This window comes from Sipha flava, unplaced genomic scaffold (genome assembly GCF_003268045.1).
Source record: "Sipha flava isolate LNK unplaced genomic scaffold, YSA_version1 333_pilon_pilon, whole genome shotgun sequence".
Lineage (NCBI taxonomy): Eukaryota > Metazoa > Arthropoda > Insecta > Hemiptera > Aphididae > Sipha > Sipha flava.
Window position 1 is genome coordinate 59386 of NW_020273024.1, and position 24542 is coordinate 83927.

Below are 24542 nucleotides of genomic sequence, written 5' to 3' on the forward strand. Positions count from 1 at the left end.
ATCAGCTCATTTGATATTCATTCCATTTAAAAAACAAATCACAGATCGTAACTAGTGATGTTAAAAAGTAGCAGTCACTGCTACTTTTCACAGTGATTCAATGAGTAGCAGTAGCAGTGACTGCTACTTTATACATAATATAACAGTAATTTTTTCACACTGTGACGATATCACAAATCTGTTAAGTTGTCTAAATGTGAAGAAAATTTAACACCGTGATTTATGAAATAGTGCGATATGATATGTGACTATTGCTTGTTGCTACTTACGATTTGCTACAATAGTACTATACACTTGAGTGCATTATATAGTCACAGTGTAGATAAATTGATGTTAAGACTGTAGATACTAAAAATAGTGGGAGATGGAAGTAGTTTACTACATAGAGCATGGTTTACTAATAATAAGTAATTATAACATGGATTAAAATATAATATAATATTTTTATTAATAAATAATATATTTTAGATAAAATACCATTCATTAAAATTACACATATTAAAACATACAAATTCGTGATTTTAGATAGATATTTATTGATATTATAATATTTGTTAATATATTATATTAATTATTATTTATAGATAATGAATAATGATTAATATTATGTCACATTTACATTAGGTAAATATTATCTGATATCACGACTAAATAGTAAATCGAATAGTATTCTAACTCTATGGATTACTGTGATATTCTAATAGTGTAAAGCAAACATATGATTCGCCATAGGTACGTGAAAGATAAAAAGTAGCAGTTAGAGTAGCAATCACTGTTATTTTCACTGTGATTTTCATTGTGTTTTTTTTTTTATCACAGTAGCAATATCACAGTGTGATAAATATTTTTCACAGTTTAACACCACCAGAGCTTGGAAGTTTTAGCACTAAAAATGTTATTTTTAGCTCTTAAATATGCACTTAAAAACTCTAAAATATGCACTGTAAATAGCACGAAAAATCAAAAAATATGCATTTGTGTTGAAATAAAAAATATATTTATTAGAGTAAAAAATTAAATGTCGTTTTATAAATATTTAGGGTCATAGACGTTTTGACTGATTGAATTATAAATTTAACAAAAATGTTAAATTAATTAAATATATTTGTAAAAGTGTACTTATAATTAAATGATTTTATTTAGTCACTAACTATTAGTACATCAAATTGTCGATGAAAAATAAAATAATAATTGATGATGTCTATTTATTTCCAATAATTCAAATATTTTTAAAACTATAACTAATTAAATCATTATTATCAGCAAAATGTGATTATTTTCTGTATTATGTGAAAATATATCCAGAAATAGCACTATAAACCCTAAAATAGCAAAATAGCAATAAAACCTGCAAATATGCAAAAAATAGCAAAATTAAATTTTGTGTTTGATATCCAAGTAGTTTGAAACATATTTGTATCTTATTTTGGATGTTCTAGGATGAACTAAGAAAAATATGAATTTCCTAGAACTTCCAAGCCCTGAACATCACTAATTGTAACTCGCGTGTGGCGGTATTTTCTGTTCATTTATCTATATAAAAACACTCGACACGTGACGTACGTACACCAATTTGTCTCGAAATGGTTTTAAAATATCCCAAACAATTTAATGAAATAATCGGCAATGACTATAATTAAGATAACAGCGTAAACGCGATAAAAATAGAAAGCGGAACTTACTTTCTGGACATAACTCGTATCAAAAGTTAGATTTATGGTTTATTATGTGTAATAATATATACAGATATTTATATTTCCATGTCTTAAATCAATATATTGATAAATTTTGATCAATATTATATATTTTAGTTACCCTAAAATTATGATATGCATTTTATAAAACGTGAAATTGAAAGAACAACATTTATTTTTATTTTTCATATAATAGGAGAGAGAGTACAGTATAGATATGTAAAATTGTCAAACAAATTCAAACAGATGGCAAGCAATACGATTGCAAAAAAAAAAATTAAATATTCAAAAAACGAGGTCTGGGAACACTAAAAAATATGTTTTTTGCTTATAACGGGAGTGGGTTAAAGTGAAAATTTTAAAAATTGTCAAACAAATGGTAAACAAAATGATCGTAAAAAAAAAAAAAAATGAGTTATCAAAGTATTTAGACTAGTGGGGGCTGTAGACATATATCTCTGTCTCTTCTCTTAATTTTTGGTATTGTATAAAAACTATTGTCGTAAAAATCTTGATTTATTGATTGTTCGTTTTATCTATTTTTTTATTTTTATTATTCAATTTAAATAATTCATCACTTTAAATTGATTTACCTTCCATTAATAATAATATATTATATCGATATTTATATAAGCAAAAATTGGGTAATATAATATTTATAAACAGTTAGATAATAAAATCGTATAAAGTAGTTTCATATTAATGCAATACACTTTTAACTGTACCAATATCTCTACAATATTAATGTTTTATAATTAACTTACTATATAGTGTAAGTTACTCAATAAATTTTATATAAAATAACTTGTCAGTTTTTAATTAATTTAAAATAAAATAGGTGCTGCAGCTGAGTATTTTCGTAATCACACAAGTATTACGTGAATAAGTGTATTTTAGGTATTCAACTAATTATACTATATTATACTATTATATTATAATCTTAGTTTCAAATAAAGATATGGCCATAACAATTCAAATGGTTGATCCGAATATTTTTATAATATTATATTCTATATACCAAAATCTTTGTATTTTTACTAAAAAACAAAACTTAACATCAACACTTTATTTTTTTATCACTTTCTACCGGTAACTATTATAACTTGAATTGCTTAAAGATAATAGTACACATAGGGTAAAAGAATTACAATAGTTACCTTACGAGCTAATGAGAGTAATAAGAAATTTGTTATACAAATTACATAATCTTGATGTAAAGGCACTGGGATAGAAACCATAATAATGCGGTTGTGTTTAGAGTTATGCAAAAATCAGTCGTATTATAATTAAAGATTCATCCATATACAGTTTAAGGGGATATTTGTATACATCCAGAAGCGATATATATGCGTAGACCATCACGTTTTTGTTTACCGGTTATTTATCACAAATAACTATGTTTGAAACCAGTGGTAATATTTGAAAAAAAATTTTTTAGGGGGGGGCCTAAATTAATTCTACAATTTTTAATGGTTATAATATAACTCCTAATCTCACTCATTCCTAATCCCAATTCGGTCGAATATTGATATTTTATATTACATTGATAAGTGATATCAAAAACTTTTGGTGATAAACAATGAAAATTAAAAATATTTATAATTTACATTATTTAAGCTGAACAATTAATTTGCATTATGGCATCAAAAAACTTCTCGGAGAGGGGGGGAAATGCCCCTGTTGCCTTCCTACAGGTACGCCACTGTATGAAACCTTGTAGGTAATGGTTTTTTTTATGGAAAAAGTATGAAAACTAATATATTAAAAATATACCGCAGTCTGCATAAGCGATTCTCAATCAGTAATACTCGCGTGGAAATTTAATAAGTAATACAAAGAAAATATTTTAAAAAAACCTTTACCTAAGTATTTATTGTATTTTTAAATTGTATTTATAGAATATTAATTTTTATTGAATTACCAATTAATATACTTTTACATGATCTCGAATGATCTGCATATCGATTTTCAAGACTTAAAAGTTTAGAATCTTAGAATCACTAAACTGCGGCATTATATGTTTACAATTTAATATTTATTCTATTAAAAGTGGAAGTACAAATTTTAGGTTTAGATATTTTTAATATTTTATAGATATATATATATTTCTTGTTATTTTTTTTTGATACTAACTCCTTCAGATTCATATGGCATCACTTTTTTCTTTTTAAAGTTACATTTATTTTTTGCAACGTTTTGGAAAAAAAAGATGAGTTTCCTTTACTTTTTTCAGTTCCTTCCTTAAAATAGAACTTATTCAGCACCATTCGTGGGACGTTGATTTATTCGCTTTCTCCTCAAATATATAATACAATCGAACTTAGTGATAGAGTGAAGTGTATCTTTTTCTCTCTTTCACCCTCTCTTGTTGCCCTTGTGAGTTATTCTATTCCTTTTTTTTTTTTACCATTCCAAACCTTTTCGAATAATTTGTCCAATTTTTTTCTCTGACGCCATCGGCGCATACCATTAATCTATCTTTTGAATCAACCACAAAAAGAAAAATCATTAGCTAAGACGAAATGAGAAAAAACTTTGAACACTTAATTATGCAGCAATTTTTAATGACTGTAATGCTTTTTATTTTTCAACTTCATTTTGTACATGACTAGTGAAAAATAACGTATTTATTTACATTGATTCATTGAAATTCTTGCTTTTGTTAAAATTTCCATTAATTATTAATGCTTAACTGTGTATCAACTGATAGTTACTTGTAAATGTACTTCCGTTTAATTAGTTTCTGTTTTGTTGATATAATAAATATTGTTGAAAATATTGACAATAATATTTATTAAACCCTCCTAATGTTGGTAATATCTTGCTTGTTTAACTTCTTTCTTGTATTATTTAATACATCTTCATAGTTATATTATTTAACGTAAGTACTATGTTCATTAATGCTCGTTAATCGTTGGTTTGTTATGATAATACTAAAATTAATGACTTATTTATGTTTAAAATCAATTATATCAATGAAGGTACTTTTTCCCTTGCGCTAACGCGAATCAAGAACAAGATCGCGTTAGCGTCGTCTTGGTTTATTCTGAACGGTTTTACGTTGCGATCGAGAGTATCGCACCATTCATTCGTACTCAATATTTTGATGTGAGAAGTACACTAGTGAACGGTGTAAACGAACCTACTGTGATTTTTTAAATTATAATGGATACTTCTGACGACTTAATTATATTGAAAATTATTTTTGAAAAAGAAGATGATGATGACGTTTTGCTCTTACATTTATCAGAAGATAAAATAAAAAAATATGATCCATTATTTAAAAAGGGAAGTACGGAAGGTTATCACGAGATACTTAAAGAGATATTTAAGTTTTTATAATCCTCACTTTGAGGATTATAAATTGGCGGATATTTAGCAACATATACAATCAAAGCTTCATCTTCGACTTTGCTAAATTTGGTCATTAGAGCACTCATTGTAAAAGGACACGACCAACGTCAACCAGCATTCATTCATAAAATAAGTGTCATATTATAGGTTTTATTTTAAAACAAAAATAAATTACGGCGTGAACAGATTTAGATCACTGATCGTGAACGCGCAAGGCAATCATCTATATTTAATTTACATTGTATTAGTAGTCGCGCGATCTTTGATTGCGGTTTGCGTTCGCGATCGCGATAGAAAAAAATGTACTTTGAGTATACATTTTTTTTTTTTTTTTGAATCTTAAATAATACATATTATTTATATATAATGTATAATATATATGTTAAAATAATGTAATATAAAAAATATATAAAAATATAATTAAAGCAAATAATGAACAAAGTTGTAAAAAAAATTGTATCAAATGCCTTTTTATGATTTAAACATAAAACATGCAGTGAAATATTAACTCAAAATGTTTTCTTTAAAGTTGAACACCCCGTTGTTTATGATTTGAAATTTAATTTAATTTTATGGAAGGAGAAAAAGTATATAACCTAAGATTTCCGGATAAATATAAAGACTCGAATCTCTTTAGGCCGTTTCGAAATATAAGCCTTGTTAAAATAAAAAAAAAAGATGCTTTTTCTTATTTTTGTACAATGATATATATGGTACATATATATATATATATATATGTTTAAATTCAATTATAGGCCTTTGGCATTATTTTGGTTTTTTGTTGTATAATTACAACTAATTCTCATTAGGAAGTTTCTTATCGCTGTCCACACTTTAAAATTGTAATCATACTGAGCTACTATTTTTCTAACTTAAATTTAGTTCGAGTAAATTGTGGATTAAAGACTTGTGTATTGCATTTTACATCTTATAAATATGATTTTAGTTATTTAACAACAATTTGATTTAAATACAATTCTAACTAAAAATAACTACTTATTAAGTGTTTTGACAAATATCGATGTTTAAGTACAATAATCAGAAGGTATTCAATGTATAAATATAACACTAAAATATCTGAAACAATAAAAAATAAAAAACTACATATGACGACGCTTTTTGTAAAAACACGAGTTTGCACTTTCATTAATTTGGTTCTTCACGCCAGTAAAAGTTTTCAAAGATTCTTAATCTGTTGCCACGGTTACAAGAAACTTAACATAGGTAGTAATCTAATTTGAACACTTCTATATTATATAGTGTTATTAAGGTGTTTTTTTTTTTTTTTTGTAGCTAAATATAGACTATACATTTCATGATTTAATAATTAATAGTTAAAATCTTTAATTATCAAAAAATCTATTTTCATAATTACATTCTTATTGTAATTATCAATTCGCATATATAGATTGATGCTTTGTATGACTCAGTGTTTTTTTAAATTTGTTTAATAAGATATTTTTGAGTGTAGTGAATGTGATAAAATAATTCAAGTGATGTATGAATTTAATTTTTGTTAATAAAAGTATATATTTTTTAAATGAATTATTAATTAATTCATTTATATTTTTAATCTTAGTTCAGAATCAACTAATAGGTTATTTGCTTACGAAAAAATAAATATTAGCTTAAATATAATCATAAAAAATATATAATACTTTATACAAAATGAAATGGTTTTCTTAGATTCAGTTCTACATATGAGTAAGTTGTAGAAATGTGATGATTTTTTGTATGTTGTCTTTAGTTGGGCTAATGACTTCAAAGAGTTTTTCAAACATTCTTAAATATTTATTATGCTCACACATATTTTCAGCTTGTATCAAAAAATTCCATTTTTAAAATTTTTCTTTTATATATTTTTAAGAAAATCGAAAATAATTTATCTTAAATAATTTGTGCATAATTTTTATAAAAATTTTAGTGGGTGAATCGTTTGCAATATTATTTCTCAAAAAATGGGTTTAGAAAAATATATGTTTTAAGTATATATATAAAAAAAAAAGAAATAGTGCAATTGTGAACTTTTAAATAACCCCTATTTAACGATTTCATACATTGTATTGTCGTGATGGTAATATTTTGTATATATTAAAAAAAAAATTTGTTTAAGAGTTCTTTATGATTCAATGATCACCGATTATTAATGAGTTTAGGTACTTGAATTAATATCATTACAATATCATCCTTCATTAGTTATAAAAGACATAGATCTATATAATTTGGAGTTTTATTAATGAACACCAAACCCAAATTCACTAGTTATAACTACCTATGTAGGTGTCTAATATAATTAACCTATGAACATTATTACTGTCTAAATATTTTTTCTGAAAATGAAATTATAAGTCAAATAATTACTCTACAACTTTGTATATTCAAACTAATGGTAATTAGTTGTATTAAATCCAGAAGTAAGTACACGTAGTGTTTGCTCAAATAATCGAGCCGTGTTTATAGTTATTATAATGTGTGAATGAAACCAAGAGAAAGAAGTATTTAAACCTGATGTTTATATTAATAAATGTTCAACGGATACTCATGTTGAAATTCTCAAGTACACCAAGCATTTTAAATAAATTAAATAAAAAAAAATAAATATTTTAAAAATGTAAATTGACAACTGAAAAACAAATAAGGTTAAATTTCCAATACAAATGAGTATAATTTTTGGATTTTTATTCCTTTTTGCCCAATGAATAGAAAAGTTTTGAGCATAGTTACGTGTGTGTACAAGTCACTACTAATTTATGCATTATTCCGGAGCCAGTAGTGAAGTAGAGGGGGACACAGCGTTTCTCGGCTGCGGCGTGGCGTGGCGTCGTCGTCGTCGTCGTCGGAACGCCGCACTCCCGTGAAGCGCCGTGTGGCGGCAGCAGGAAAGAATATTGATGTGTACAACAGTATCGGTCGCCATGGCAACCCTGGCGGTACGGGGGTGGTGGGTGAGCCGTCGGCTGAGATGGATGTGCTGCGTGCGGGGTGGTGCTGTTGGACGGGTCAACCGCCGCCCGCCGTTGGTGTAGTACGAGGCGGTGGGGCATCGGTCCTGAAGGGTGTGCAATGGTGATGGTGGAAAACTAGCACTGGCGGCAAACTTGTCCGATAGTGTTATACTTGTTAATTCGTTTAGCAGTCGCATCGTCACGAACTCGGCTCACGGCGGTCGCGCGAAACTCTCACGCCACTGCCCTCTGTTTATTATTATTTTTAGCAATCATTTTTTTTTTTCGTATTTTTTTCGCGCGTGCAAGCGATACACTCGCAGGAATGAAACTGTGTCGATATAACACGTGTTCATCATATAATTTGTATATATATACATTGAGCATACGGTATTATAATATATCTACTTGCATAAAAATAATATTTACCAGGTATATTATGTGTTTTATAGGTCAGACGTACGCGTGTATAATAATGATTTGTGGTATACATATCACACGAGGGTGCATAAAAATAAACGACGTGAATTTCGTTATTGCGTATTATTTTATTCCCCCTCTTTACTCTAACATCAAATCTCGACAAAATCAAAACATGTTTTGTCTTCAGAAAATCGTTAGAATTCAGAACTCCGACAAATGAAATCGCGACCGAGCGCACGACTCCATGTAGTCCACCATCACGTTAGCTTCCTCAAAAATTCCTAATAATTTGAAAGGGAAATTTCATGTTGCCATTCTTATTTCTCCGCAACTGTGTATCCAACTACATCACTGCTACTTATAATATAATATTCTAAGTATATTATAAAATAGAATATTATTATATTATGTATAAGGTAAAAATTCAGTAAATACGTGTGTATAGAAAAAATACATTCTTTGTAAGTCTTCGTAAATAGATACACTGGGTTATATTTCTTAAAATATTTTTTTATTGCATACTGTAAATGTTTACTAAAATTATTTGTAAAAAAATTATTCTGTGTTTAATATGCAAATACTAGAACTCGTATTGATGTATTTCTTGTACTTAATAAATACAATAAATATTTCATAGATTTACTGAATTTACCTATTAATTAATTACATATTTAGTTAATTTTACGAACTAAAACTGTTTAAAATGCAAAAAGAAAAAAAAATCAATTATTAAGTTAATGAATAAATATTTCTTAACACAATATTTGATTTTATATTTTACAAAAAAAAAAAAAAATGTTGAAAGCTGAATTAGTAGCTGAAATAGTAAAAACTGATTAGGTTAATTCCTTTCAAACTATTGTAATTTACTTTGATCATTATCAAAAAAATTATTAGAAACTATTCTTAAATTTTTGAAAGTATTTTTGATTTTTTATAAATTTCATTATTTTATCATCATTAATTTATTATTTTATAGTTGGTATAAATCTTAAAATGACGAAATTAAATTTGTTATCAATAGATAGTAATGTAATTTACAGGTATCGAGTACTCAATACTTTATTTTAAATTTATTATAGATACCTACGCAAAATATATATTTTTTTTTACTAGTTTTCATATCCAGTTTAAATATGGTATAAATATACTCATCCTGTCTTTTATAAAATTTTTTACTTTTTGTTATATAATTATTGTAATGTATTTAACATATTATTGCCTAGTAACTGATAAGGTTATCTATGTTTAGTATCTTTAAAAAAAAAATGTGATAGTTAGGAGTAAAAATATTTTTTTGAATATCCAAAAAAATATAATTTTAGTCCCCCTAATTTTTAAGATTGCACTGCTCATCAATTTTTAGTGATTTAGTTACTTTTAAATTAAAAAAAATGTTAAATAAAATAATATTGAATATGCACAAAGATATTAAAATTAAAAACTTAAAAAAGTAAATAGTTTTTTATTTCTTTCCTCTTCTATCAGTGTAGTTTGCAACGGTAAATACAGGTAGGAATTTTTTTATTCAAGTCCTATATGCTCAAGATATTGCAAGGTAACCCTTGTATCTTGTATGCGTTGACATTTTACCGGCATTCTTCTGCAACAATATCATACGCATGTTGGAATTCCTATCGTTCCTAAGTAGGGGGTTTGTCTCGCATATCTCTCGTTCTTATTCCTTGGGGTTTCAATTTATTCGTTATTTTTATTAATATTTTTTAATTAAAAATTAAGCTATGATCAGGTGTATAATAACAGTAATACTATTAATAATAGATATAATAATAGTAGGTAATAAAGAATGGTCCAAGCCCACCAATAACGAAGCGGAAACCATGTGTGCACGACTCGCAAGCTATTTCTGTAGTACTGTTCGTGTTTGTATTGTATTATTACCTAAGTATGTCGTACCATTTTATACCGTTTTGTTGGTTACCGTACTGTTGTTGATGCTGCTATTCTGGTACAGTGTAATGTAGCAGATCTGATCAATAATTTGCTTGGACCAAACTTGTTCTACTCATTTTTACCACCTTCTCTTTCTCTCCCTCTTTTTCTCAGTGAATGTCCCGCCAATCTGTTTGATATTCATCTATCAGATTTCCATTAAAACGCTAAAAACAGTGGTTCAAATCAATAAGGTTTACGAATCTTTGCTGTGGAGATGATATGAGAATATGTTATTTAAATTTTGATTAATCATCTTTAACTAATAATAGTATTTTATTTTTCATTAAGTTCAATTTATAGTTATATTATTATAACTGTACGTGATTAATATAGTACAAAACATTTAGATATCTATAAATATAATATATATCTGTGGATAAACTATTTATATTTAACCGTAAATTTTAAATTTTAAATTATATTTATTACACACTTGTGGTAAATTGAAAGCATTATTATTATAAATAGAAAATAGTAACTCAAATGTAATTTTATTTTTTTTAACATTTAAATTAATATATATATATATATATATACTGCATCGCTCTTATTTAAAAATAATAATTGAAATTTGAATTTCTCAAATCTAATTGGTTCAACTTAAAATATTAGCAGCTTAATGAAAATAATAGTTTAAGAAATCACTTTAAGTGTTGCAATCATGTTTTAAATAACCTTTACAGCATTAAATAAAGTCTATATCTATGATTATTTATCATAAAATAAGATTAATTTAATAATTAAGTTTTACATTTTTTTATCATTATAAAAATTGTATTGTTAATAGTATGTTATTAATAGCTTCAATTTATTAATTGCATCATTTGCCAATACCTAACCTATATTTAATTTTTTTACATTTTTTTTGTATGTTTTGATAAGCAAATTAAACCAATAGTTAAATATTCTACAATTTAATAAAAATACAAGGTAAATTTAAGTATGTAAAAATTCTACAGTTATATAGTTTCTTGTTCTTCGTTGGGTTATTTTTCATTGTGGTGACTGACGTTTTTAAATTAAGCAATTATTACCTAAAATTCCTGAAAAAGGTCCACCTGTCAGACAAATACCGGCCTCTGGATCTTTCCCTATCTATGTTGTCTGTACAACCCCCGTGAATCATTTTTCATTGCTGGGTCATCATCGTCGCAATCGTTCAATGATGCTCCGGACTTTTTTTACCTCCTTTCTTTCAACGGGGACAAAACCCTAGTCCCAACACAATTACAAATTCCCCTTTCGCACCTCTCCACTCCCAAATCACCCGGTCCTATATACTGAAGCACCAAAACACCGTGATAACTATGCAGGAAATAACTCGATTTGCATTTTTGGTTCTGGTACAGTCAGCTCTATTTAATTTGCATGTCACGTTTAATCGACCGACATTCAGATGTAAAACAGACATCGCGAAGACATTTTTTGAATTATCTTCTTCTTTGAGTTATTTCAACCAGTAGTCAGTAATAAAGTTATATTTAATCATTAATTGTTAATTATTTTATTTTTGAATTATTTAAAAATATTCAAAAACAAAGTTATCGAAAAACAAATCAAAAAACAATTGGGATACAAATTATGTATGATATAACATATACAAACGATGTAATATATTTACTTGTAATTCACAAATATACTACGTATTTTGTATGAAATATATAGTTGAACATAAATTAAAATACATTTTAAAGGCTTCGGATAATTTTTCTTCGAGACTCCCTGCAATTCCTCCCTGGATTCATTGCATCAACACTATAATGAATCCAACAGAATTTAAAAAATATTCCACTAATAACAATACATATAAGCAAATATACCTTCAAATTATATACAATAACACGGATGCTTCAAAAAGTCTAGCAGAAGTAACCGCATCGGTAATTTAGAACAATGTAAAACACATGTAAAAACTTCTCATAGTACGTTCAATCTTCACCGCATATGCAATTTAGTCATACAATTAATCAATGTACCAAAAGTACGATTAATATTATTGAAAACCCATATTATGCCATTACCATTTATGTGCAAGTAAAAAACTTACTACAATTTGCAAAAGAAAAAATAAATAGTATTCAATTATGTTGGATACCTGGTTATTCAAATATAATCGGAAATAAAATAACAGATCATGTAGCAAAAGATTCCACAGCAAATATTTTGGCAAATACAGTTCAGATTATAATGAAACAAGATCTAATACTACTTATTAACATTTTTGGCTATCAGAAGGGGAGAGCTAGAATTTTTCACAAACAAAATTATACGGAATAAAACAAAATATAAATCTATGGCTTTTCCAACCCAATCGATTTGAAGTATAGATTACGCCCAAATTTTCTACGGCTGCTTAATGAATAAAAGAACCTCCTACTGTGTCCAAATTGCGGCACTCAGATAACAGTTAAATACATATCGACAGAATGTCTTATGTATTCGAACATAAAAAGGCCCGTAAATATACAAAAATAACCATCGCAATCACTCGATCAAAATTTAATCACCGTCGTAGTTACCATAAATAAATATATTTTTATTGTCTACTTAAGCAATATATATTTTCAAAGTTATTTCTAACCAATATTTTGGAAGGTAAATAAATACATTTAAATTGTCTTGTCACTATTTTCCAAGCTATTTTTTATAAATATAATTTATTATATATATTATATGACAATAATTTTGTCGACACGTTGAAAAACGCATTGACTTTCATGGACCAAAATATTTTTTTAATTCTTCTAATCGTTATTAAAAATGTAAGTTTCGTTTTTATATAAACTTATAGAAATATATATTTATGTATTATTGTGGTTGGATACGTCTGTTTGTCTGTCTATTACATTATATCCCCCAACAAAAAACCCATGTTCCACCTTTTTTTTCAAAAGCTAAACAAATGGTTTGAAAAAAAATGTACTCTTGTTTTAACCCTTTTTCTCTTGTCTCTTACCCCGCATTATCTTCTGCACCATTATACATTATTTATATTGACACCGCTGTTACCGCCATCAAACTTGGAGTTTAATTTATTTATTTCCCGAGTTTATGTTCAGAATTAGCATTTCTATTATGTGGAAATAATGAGAGCCTCTTTTGTTTTGACAGCGTGTCCTGTTACAATGACAAAAACCTACTCCCTTTATAAAAATATATTTGAATATATACTTAAAATAATTATTTTTAAATTTATTTAAGTCACAGTAACTTGTTTTATGGTTTTTTGCCCAATCATTTATTTTACGAATTGAATATGTTATTTGTGTAAATAAAATTGTAAATTAAAACTAAAATATGTATATAAAAATGTAATTTTGATTTTAAATTTAAATTTTTTTAACATTGACTATATACCTATTAATTGTAATAATTGTATTCTTACATAAATTTTTAAGTTTTATATTGGCCTTTTATAGCTGTGCATCATCATTGCGCAATTCTTCCTTTTTACCTGATAAAATTATAATACAATTGCGCACTAAATTATGTGTATATACTATGTATAATAATTTATGTACAACAAAATAATTAATACAATACATACTTTCTATTATTTGAATAAATATGCACTAAAACTATTAATTCGCAAAATGCACTTTTTCAAATCGAAATGAAAAGTTAATTGAGCTAATGATAGTTATAAGAATAATATCGACTAATGACTATCAGTTAAGAAAAAAAAAACAATTTTTAATAAAAAATATATCGACTATTGACCATGTCAGTATATACATTTAGCATACATATAATTTAGAAAAAAAAACAATTTTTAACCAAGCCAACGATGATAATTAATTGACAATCCTAAGCCTGTAATAATTGGGAAGAAAAATTGTGAATTAATAGGTTATGAATTTGAGAGCATGTATATGAAAATTATATGTAGAAAGTATGTATTGTATACATTATTTTATATTATACATAAACTATAATACAGTGTATTTATACATATTATTTGCTACGCAATGGTGTTTTGTTTTTATCAGGTAAAAAGGGATTGGGGCGCAATCGTGTTACAAATTTTTTGCGCAATCGTGGTGTAATTAGTCGAGTCAAAAAAAGAAAAATTGCGCAATCGTAATGCAGGCCTTTTATAGATACGAGTAGTTTAATTTATTTATTTTACTATATAATAAGACCTTTGAACAATAGACAAAATAACGTTTAAGGTAACATAAGTAAATATACAATACATAAATTAACAAAAAATAAAATGAAAACAAAAAATTACAATATGAAATGGTATTATTTAATATTTATAAATCACAAACTAATAAACACGAATGTAATTAACTGTTATTTTAATTTTTTTTTTTTTTTTATGTTTTATGAAATTAAGGTTGCTATTTTCATAAACGATCATTTGTTAACATTATAAGAATATTTTGGCATTGTATCTCTTCAAATCATATAAACTTTCAAAGAAAAATGTTTTTTCAATACCTTTTTAAAAGAATATTACTATTATTTGTTGTAAATATATTTAATACTTTTCTCGAAATCTTATAAATCTTCTCTGTTCTCTAGCTATAATCTTTTATGCACATAATACACTCACACAATAGTCTATATAAACACATCGACTCAATATCCGTATTTTTGCAAGCGCGTTTAATCTTTCCTTACGGAATAAGTTTATTGTCAACCAATAATCTCCCTAAAATATCCCGAACCCTAGTGATAAAATTTACATTTATTTTTATATATATAACTATAGATATTATATAATACATTGTGAAATAACATGTATTATGTTCTTTAATCTACTGATATATAATTATATATATATATACTCGTTGATTGTCAAAAACGACAGATCGTATGAACTTGCAATTTGACTTAGTCATTCCTCATTCCACTTACACTTAAAATGTGCATTAAAAGATTTTCGAAAATGTAACTCTTAAGGGAGTAAAAGAGATAAAAACTAAGTGTTTAATATGAAAGAAATCGTCTAGCCGGAAACGCTAAAGCCGATTTATTAGAAATTTTATTTTGTTTTATAACCAACAGTTACACCATACTAGGTTTTAATAGTGTTAGGTAAATAATCTATTAAAAACTATATTCCGGCCAGAACTATACGGTGCGAAGCTGAGCAGTTCAGCAAGATATGTGTTATATATATAAGTTATATTTTCAATTAGACCAAGTATATTTTTAAGCCTAATTTATTTTTCACATTTTTTTTATAATTTACACATTTGTGTTGTTGAATAATTATGAGATCTAAGTTTATAATTTAATGAATTCAAGCTTAGGTATAGGCAGTTGATGTATAAAAAAAATAGCTGTAGGCATCAATAATTTTTAAATATATTTAATGTCACTTCTATCTACTATATTATCAAATCGATAATGTAGAATATGTACGAAAATAAGAAAGGTATAAATATATATATATATCAATATTATCTACATAATATATAGCCAATTTATTACAAATTCGTATATCCTTCGTTCTTCAAATGCTTTTAGATTACTTACAAATATTTTATTTTTATATTTTCGTCATATTTTTCCGGTAAAAATCTCTTTACTCCGTATCGCAAACATTCGAAAGCTTACGCAGGATTGTATTGCGAATTAAATTCTGCCGCCACAACAGCAGCAGCAACAACAACAGCAATAGCGACACGGCGGTTCTCTAATCCCAATTAAATTGCGTCCGGAATGCGCGCTAGCGCGTCCTTTGTCCCGAGGGAATAAAGGATGTGGAGAGGAAAAAACAACTTCCACCGTCGTCGTCGTTGGCTACCACCCCTTACCCCAACACATACATGTACACAAATTCAAAAATTTCTCATCCTTTCTTTCTAGAATTCAACGTATATATGTATACATACACCGTTATACTGTTGGATCCTCCCGCCCGTTTGCACCCATACGCTTTATCCTTCCAAAAACGTACGTGATTTCGATGTGTGCAGTATGTATATAGGAGAAGCATGTCGAGTTATTGTTTTTCATACTATACCGTCCCGTATATCCTTTTGGGAACACGCACGCAAGCGCTTCATGTGTCGGCCATAAGGAGAATACGAACGAAAATAAACCTCTAACGTCTATTAATTAAGTGAAAAATTTGTGTCAAAACAAACGTCTACCATTGAATATATGCGCCATGTCACCGTTATACACTATATTTCACAATTTAATTAACTAGGGGGCGAGAAGAACGTTTGTCGACGACAGCGAAACTCGTCAGTGTCGTTGTTGGTATTTCTACTTTTTTTTTTTTTCAAAATTACATGAAAGTCAATAATGGAGATGTCTCCCGAGCAACCTTGTTTCCACGCGCCGTTTACGATTGTCACAGTATAATAATTTATGTTTGAATGAATATTTTTTTGCATCTTGTAAAATGGGCTGGTTATTCTCGTCTCAAAACAATTAATGAATTCTGGATCCTCTCGACTTTTTAATTGATTTTAATTTAAAAATAAATGTGTATTATAATCATTAATTTATTAATGTATAACATTTTTTTTTTTATAACTACCTAATTTCAGATGATACCTATAAAATAACTAAAATGTTGTAGGTTTATTTTTATAAATTGATACAGTTTGATAAGTGTACATTTATTTTTATAATTTTAAGTTTCTAAAACTTTCTTTTCGTTTTCGTTATCAATTACATTCTTATTTTAAACTGGGCCTCTATTCAGTATGGTTAAGTTATCTTTCTTTAATATCAAATAAAATTAAAATTAAATAAAAATAATTGTCAAATATATTTTTCTAACCTCAATTTGCTTATATCAAAACAAAGTATTTAATAATATTTAAAGCTATTTTCTTACCCAGCTACTAGGTAATCTAAATAAACTTATATGTATACTTATTAATATTATTCATTAATATTATATTACAGTACAAAGATAAATATATTTTATTTCAGTATACAACACACCAATATACTTGATTCATAATACCAACTAACTACAATATCTACAATATATTAAATTTATTCAGAAATAATTTGAAAACATTTAATAACATTAAATGTAAATTCTAAAAACAGATTCTGTTTGAAAATTTATACTCCTAGCTTTTTATTCATATAATTTTTATTTTTATTACATTTAATTAAAAAATAAATTTTTATATAAATCTGCATATTATAATATTATTTGTGTTTTGATTCAAGTTTAATTTTTGATCCTTGCTCATTTTGCAGTTTCAATGTTTTGGAATATTATTGACAGCAATACAAAAGCGTTGTAGATACTAAGGGTCAATGAAAACAGAATAGAAGGTTAAACTTGCGATAAATCATACCAGATTGGTCAACGGAACTTCGGTTGCCGATAGGGGAAGGAGTCTCAAACCTGTCACTTTACATAACGTGTATAATGAAAAGCGACCCGTGTGTAGGGTATGGAAAAGATGGGGTTGGGCTAGGAACACGTGTTACCCACTTGGCCGGTTTGTGATTAATGAATTATACTCGGGCTCGCGGAAGGGGTACGAGCGACAGGAGTTCGGATATCTAACGTAATTAGAGTCACCGAAGCTGAGGAAGTGACGTCCTCAGGGGAAATATACGCTCTGATGGAAAACGGGAGGGAAGAGTTATCGACCTTGGTCGTCGTCATCTTCCGATATAATTTGTGCCGAGTGCTAGTAGTTTTACGCGGGATAGAAAGAAAAAAATACCAAAATTAGAAAATATTCTTTAGGGAATTTGTTCAGTTACGAATTGACATATCCCAGAATTATTTGAAACAAGACATATTGGTATTGAATGATTGTTTAATATATCATTCACTAATGTAGTACCACGTTAATTTTCGTATGAGATCCTAAAAAAAACTTATTTTTTTAAAAATCATATTTATTGTAATTTATATATTATAAAAATTAGCTATCTAGTTTTATTTTATTTGTACGAAAAAATATTTGACAATTAACTTAAAATAAATGGAAAATTGGCTTATTACAAACGTAAAATACACGGTGTATCAAAAGTCTTCATCCAATTTCAAAAATTTATATTTATATTAAAAATGAAGATATAAGGTTGAAATAAAGTAAAATATATTCTTAAAAGAGTCAAGTTTTATTTACTTTGGTTACAAATGTTTAATATGACCCTCACCGGTGGCCCGACACACATCTATACGGTAATCAATTTCTTCATAAACGTTGCTGATCATATCTGGTGTCGCGAAATTACAGCATCTTTGATTCTGATTTTAAGTTCTTCCAAGTTTGTAGGTAATGGTGGTACATACACTTTATCTTTTATGTTGCCCGATAAAAAAAATCACACACTGTGAGGTCAGGGGAACGTGGTGGCCAGGGATGAACTTCGAACGAAACTTTGTCGAACATGCTCGATGTTTTCGTCAGAGGTATGAAGTCGACCTGAGCGTTTCTGTGCACACAGACAACCACTTTATTGGAACGTTTAGTGCCAACGTCGAATGCTTTGAGCAGTAGAAGCTTTAGTTCCCTAAGTTCTTCAAAAAACACGTTGAACGGTTAATACCGACTCGCACTTATTGAAACGTAAGCCTTCTGTTGCGTAGTCATCATAACGAAACAAACTAACGGTTCCTAGTTCACTAACCATTACGGTGCCAAATTTATCAACTAGATAACTTAAAATAAACTTAGTTATCTAATATTTCCATTAAAACAATGGTCATTAACCTGCGATTAACCGTTGTCGGACTATATCAGTTCGTAATCGAATGAAGACTTTTAAAACACCGTGTATTGTAAGAAAAGGTAAAAAAATATAAAAACAAACTTATCAATTAATTCAGAAGTTTTTTGTTTATATACAATTTTTGAATATTTACATATCGTCTTGTGTATATTATAATTTATCAATATTATATATTTATATATATAAAGTTTAATTGGCACTTACTAGCAAATTAAATATTAAATTACAGTAAGATATATTTTCATTTTTCACTTATTTCATTTTAATTTAAATAGATAATTTAATAGTAATTTATTTATATTAATTAAAAAAAATTTATAAATTAACTGGTTTTTTTAACTTTTAATCAGTAGATAAAATCAATTTTTAGTAATCAACATTTTATAGTATTTTTAAAGTAAAATCTTATCTAAATTATTTATAAAGAATAAATTAATAATCATGGCTTTATGTTATAAATTCTATTTATTAAATTATTAAGGAATACACAATTTTTAAATACTCTCTTTTTTCTCTCAACAGAATATACTTATTTACCCATTTTGAGTCCCTTGGTTACTATACAATCGATACCAATTTACTTATCAACTCTCGATCCCTCCAGTTCTGTCGTATTCTCTATTATTCCATTTATCAAAATTGCTGACTTTTTTATCTAAATTCTAGTATGTATTGTGTCATACTCGATTATTATTTGGATTTTTAAAAATATAAATTTAAAAATATTAAATTATAAATTACGTTCTATATCACTAAAAGATAAATTATAAAATTTTAAAATTCATTATTTGCGTTGAAAAATAAGTACTAAGTGAAGTAGTTTTCAAAAATATGTCGAGGAGTATTTTTTGTTTAATTTTTGATATTCTATATCTCATAATATTTGCATATTTTTTATTATAATAAATTGTTTCGTCATATAAGTAAAACATATCTGACTATAAATTCAACATTGGAGTTTAAAAAATAATAATAATAATAATCAATAAATTAACAATAGTCGTTAAACAAAAAATAAAACACTTTCACAATATTAAAACTGTGAAAACGATATTTTAACCTAATTCCTGTCTTCACTTCATCTATTAGTTTTCATAATTTTTAACAAGCAGTTATAGGTGGACTTGTAGGTAGGCACACCGGTTAAATAAAGTATTTAGATTCGAAGGCACGTGTAATCTGATTTAACTGCTACTTGTGATTTCTGTTGATCATTATTTGATCAAATAAAAAGTCTTGTTTTGCATTAAACAATAATTATACTGCAAAATAACAACGAAATAAATATTATTTTATGTAAAATAATCATAGTTTAAAAATAAAGCATAATCAGTTCGAAAAAAATTGTTCTTTAAACCTTCATAAAATTAAACTATATTACTGGGTTTTTTATATTGCTAATTGAATTTAAATAATATAATAAAGAAACAAACGAAACATATTATTTTGACCACAAGGAAAATGTATGTTTACCGTTTCTGTTTCGTAATTGATGATAACTACTAACTACAATTGAAATTAATTTTTTTTTACACAAAATCGTGCACAAAATATTATTTTGATTTACCCATCCATTTTATGCGTCTATAATTATATATTTTCCATGTATCTTTAATTCAATAAAATGCCAACTTTTCAATTTGTATGTGAAGTTTGAATATTGTAAAGGAAACACATAAAAACGTGTAAATACACGGAATAATGAGCATAAAATATGGGGTAAAGTGATAATAATTGTCAAATATAGGAATAAATCAATAATTCTATATTTTAACATTTTTTAATTTTCTGGTGTTAATTACATACTTGTAACCTATTTCATTTAATTAACCGCATTTCACCTTGCTGGCTGGTTATTTTTATACCTAAGCTATAGTTTTTAACTTTATTATATAACAACTCTAAAATACACAAATCTTCAATGCATGTATCCTACGTAGTAATAAAAGTATTTCGATGGTTTCTTAAGATACAAGTGTGCACTTAGATACCGTTGGGCCTGCAACAAAATGGTGGTCGTTAGACCTTATACTGTGTTAGGTCATGAAACAGAATAAAAGGACATTGAGAAACTAGCCGGTTTTCAATTAGCATTGTTTTTGAAGAGCTTTGTGCTACGGACTATGGTATATTCCGCGATACCATCATGTATATATATTATATGCAATAGGATTATAATCGCGAAAATATATTAGGATCGTTTTGCCCATTGTTTATTTAAAATCGTCGACCTGTGTGCAGAAATATATGGTAGACAGCGGTACAGACGAAATATTATAGGCGAGACGAGACTAAGGAGGGTCGAGGGTCGTGATCCCTTTTGGAAATCGGTGAGCAAATATTTGCTCCCGTGGGAAACAGGACAGATGACTACGTTGGCGATGATATGTTTGGGGACGTAGCTCGACAACCTTTCGACAGAAGGTGACTGTGTGATGTGTATAGCTACCGCAGGCCATGGTCGCCTGGAACGTGGTTTCTCCGTTTTCCACTATGTTGTCGTTTACTAATTACGATTCGCACTGAATTTAGTTTCATGTACTGAAATAATTGTAAAACGTTCAGCTTATTTACCCTTCGCCGATATATTGTAGAATTTACTATTATTTTCATATTATTTATTTAGTTATGGTTTAATTTATTTAATTATTTTGATCGGATTTGTAGACTGTTCACACTGTTCACCTGGTTATCATTGATTAATATATTTAACTGCAAGAAAATAAAAATAACGTATATAAATATTTTGATAAATTGCATTTAATATAATTCAATCGATTTATTTATTATAGGTACTTGATTTATCAATGCACTTATCATTATTATGGTCTTGTAGTTTTCGAAGTGTGAACATTGTATTCAATTAATCATTACTTAACTTGATTAAAACGTTAGCTATTTACTCTATTGAAATGTCAAAACGTTTCCAATCACCGCGTGTCCAATTAATTTATGTAATAAATGTATATATCTATTCGAATCCACGTATGTTAGAATAATATATTATTGATGTTCGTGTATATGTACGCGATCTTTGTTGCACAGGTGACCTCTGCTCGTTACGTTTTCAATACTAAGCAATTACATTATACATTTACCGATAGTGATTACTAATAAAACACAGTATGTCAACGTGCGGTTTTTGATGAAGTTTCCGCCCTCCTCCTCGTGTATAACACCTCGTCTATCAATCCGCACACACATATGTATAATATTATATTATATCTGCAAAATAAATTGTACCTGTTTTATTAAAAAAAAAGAAAGCACACTAAAATAAAACATCCAAGACGGGACGGTTGACATTCATCACCTGCGGGATGTTCGGTACTGCAGTATGTGGTGGTGATATTATTACACGTTTGTTGCGAGTTTCATATATTATACAATATACAATGAATATGTGTATGGATATACGAATGATATACACAGGAGGTATGTACGGGTTCGTAGGAGGTGTGCCCGCGGGGATATGTATATACCATATTTATACACACGTAATATTATGTATATATGGTGTGAGAACGACGCTACGATGAGGGTTCGGGGGAAAAGGGGGAGGTTAAGTTTCGTCTGGTATTATTTATAACTCGGCAATATTGATCTCCATCACTCCTCTTGACAGCCCGGTCGGTGGCCCGTAGTACAGAAATTAATATCGGTGGTCACCCCCTTCACCCTCCCGCACGACTTCCCCTCGACCCGGCGCGTGCGTTCTGTCTTCGGTCTGCAGCGACGGGGTAGCGGCGAGAGAGATGGCCGCGCCGCCGACACGATCTCCCGCCTCACCTTGCTCGTCACCCCGCCCGCCGTGGGCTTCTACGAGTAGCTTATGTGTGTTTATAAACGCGTAGTGTTTTGTGTATTATACACACGAACGCATACACAAAGTTGGACCTGAAAAGCTTAAAGTTTAATAGGAATGCGTTTTCGCTTGAGTATTAAAACTGCGTGTACGTATGTGTACTCATACGCACCCCCTTAGCCCCCTCTCCATCGACTGCCACCGAGCCTTGGTGTTTATGAACAGTACTTGTACTTTTCGTATAGTGGTGCGTACAAGAGGGATTTTTTTATTCACTTCATACACTTGCACGCGTGTGTGCAGTTTTGTGTATCTAAGTTTTACCCACCGTATGCGCGTATGAGTTTTTAATCCGGAGGATTATTATGTATTACTACTTATATCGAGACGTCGTGTGTTCTGAGTGAATGAGAGAGAGAGAGAGAGAGAGAGATTTGGAAAAAAAAAACGTTGCCAAAAACATTCATCGTGTACTATATGTGAAGGATTTGTAATTCAGGACACTAATAACTCCTGCCTATAAAAGTTCAAGAATATTATCCACGCTGATAATGTTTCTGCGAAGTATCATAAAAATAATGACAATCAGTTTAAAAATACCAACTGGCATGCATTTTATTTTATAATTAATCAAGTTACATTTATTATATTATACATAGGTGCACTAATAATTGTAACGTAAATAGTTGTATCATGTATCTATCATACCTATCTATCATGCATCTATAATCATTAAAAACATAATTACCATGGACACTAATTAAGTATTAACAGTATTATTAGGTATATGATTTTTGTTCGGATCTGTGTGTATTTAGAAAATCAAAAATACAAAATATCATACCCGAGTATAGAATAATTTAAAGTGAAATTTTTTTTTTTTTCATATACACAGATTTATAATATTATATTTACATAAATACTTGTGTTTAAATTTATTTACAAACTGATGTTTTTCAAAATATTTCATGAAATTTTTGATTGTGAGTAAAAATAAAACGTAACCTACTTTGAAGTAAAACGTTTTGTTTAATTCGTCAAACTATTCAAATCGATGTACATATTTAATATTAAAAAAATATATATAGAAAGTGTCATCAATGGATTACTTCTTTTAACAACATTTCATGACCAGACAATTGTAGCTTTTATCACATATTCTTATTTTTTCTAGCTATTGATACAGATAGTTTATTAATTGTAAAAAAAAAAAAAAAATCGATTTTACATTAAACAATTAAGTAATATAAGTAAATTTTTCAACCATGTATTTTCTTTTTAGGTGAATGCCAATTTCCTGACCAATGGTCCGGTCGATGGTTCCAATCTGGCGTGAACCATTACATCAACATAAATTCGACTAGTATTACGACTAAAGGAGAGTGCGTGCAAAACGTCAGCGACAAGTTTCTAATCGAAGACAGGTAACGATGCATTTACTATTAACAGTACATGTGATTGGCAGCTGTAAGATTGTTTTATTACAGTAAACGCTTACGCTCGTGAACAAAGCACACCTATTTTATACAAGCTAATTTGGTGAGGTGTTGGCACCTTTATATAGACGATTTAAAAGATGGAGATTTATTGATCATGCTATTTTGTTTGTCATTATGTCCGTTTTAATGTATAAAATAAGTATTGTGGAATTAATCCTATTTAAGAAATGTTTGTGCTTAATCA

The 24542-nt window shown here is 28.1% G+C and overlaps 1 protein-coding gene across 2 annotated transcripts in view; it reads left to right on the top strand.

Moving 5' to 3' along the window:
- Positions 1-24542, top strand: part of LOC112687137 — a 141401-nt gene that overhangs the window by 37352 nt on the left and 79507 nt on the right. For both annotated transcript variants that reach the window (XM_025559696.1, XM_025559695.1), the window contains exon 3: positions 24142-24283. In XM_025559696.1, coding sequence (XP_025415481.1) covers positions 24142-24283 — 142 coding nt within the window. The remainder of the gene's footprint in view (positions 1-24141; positions 24284-24542) is intronic.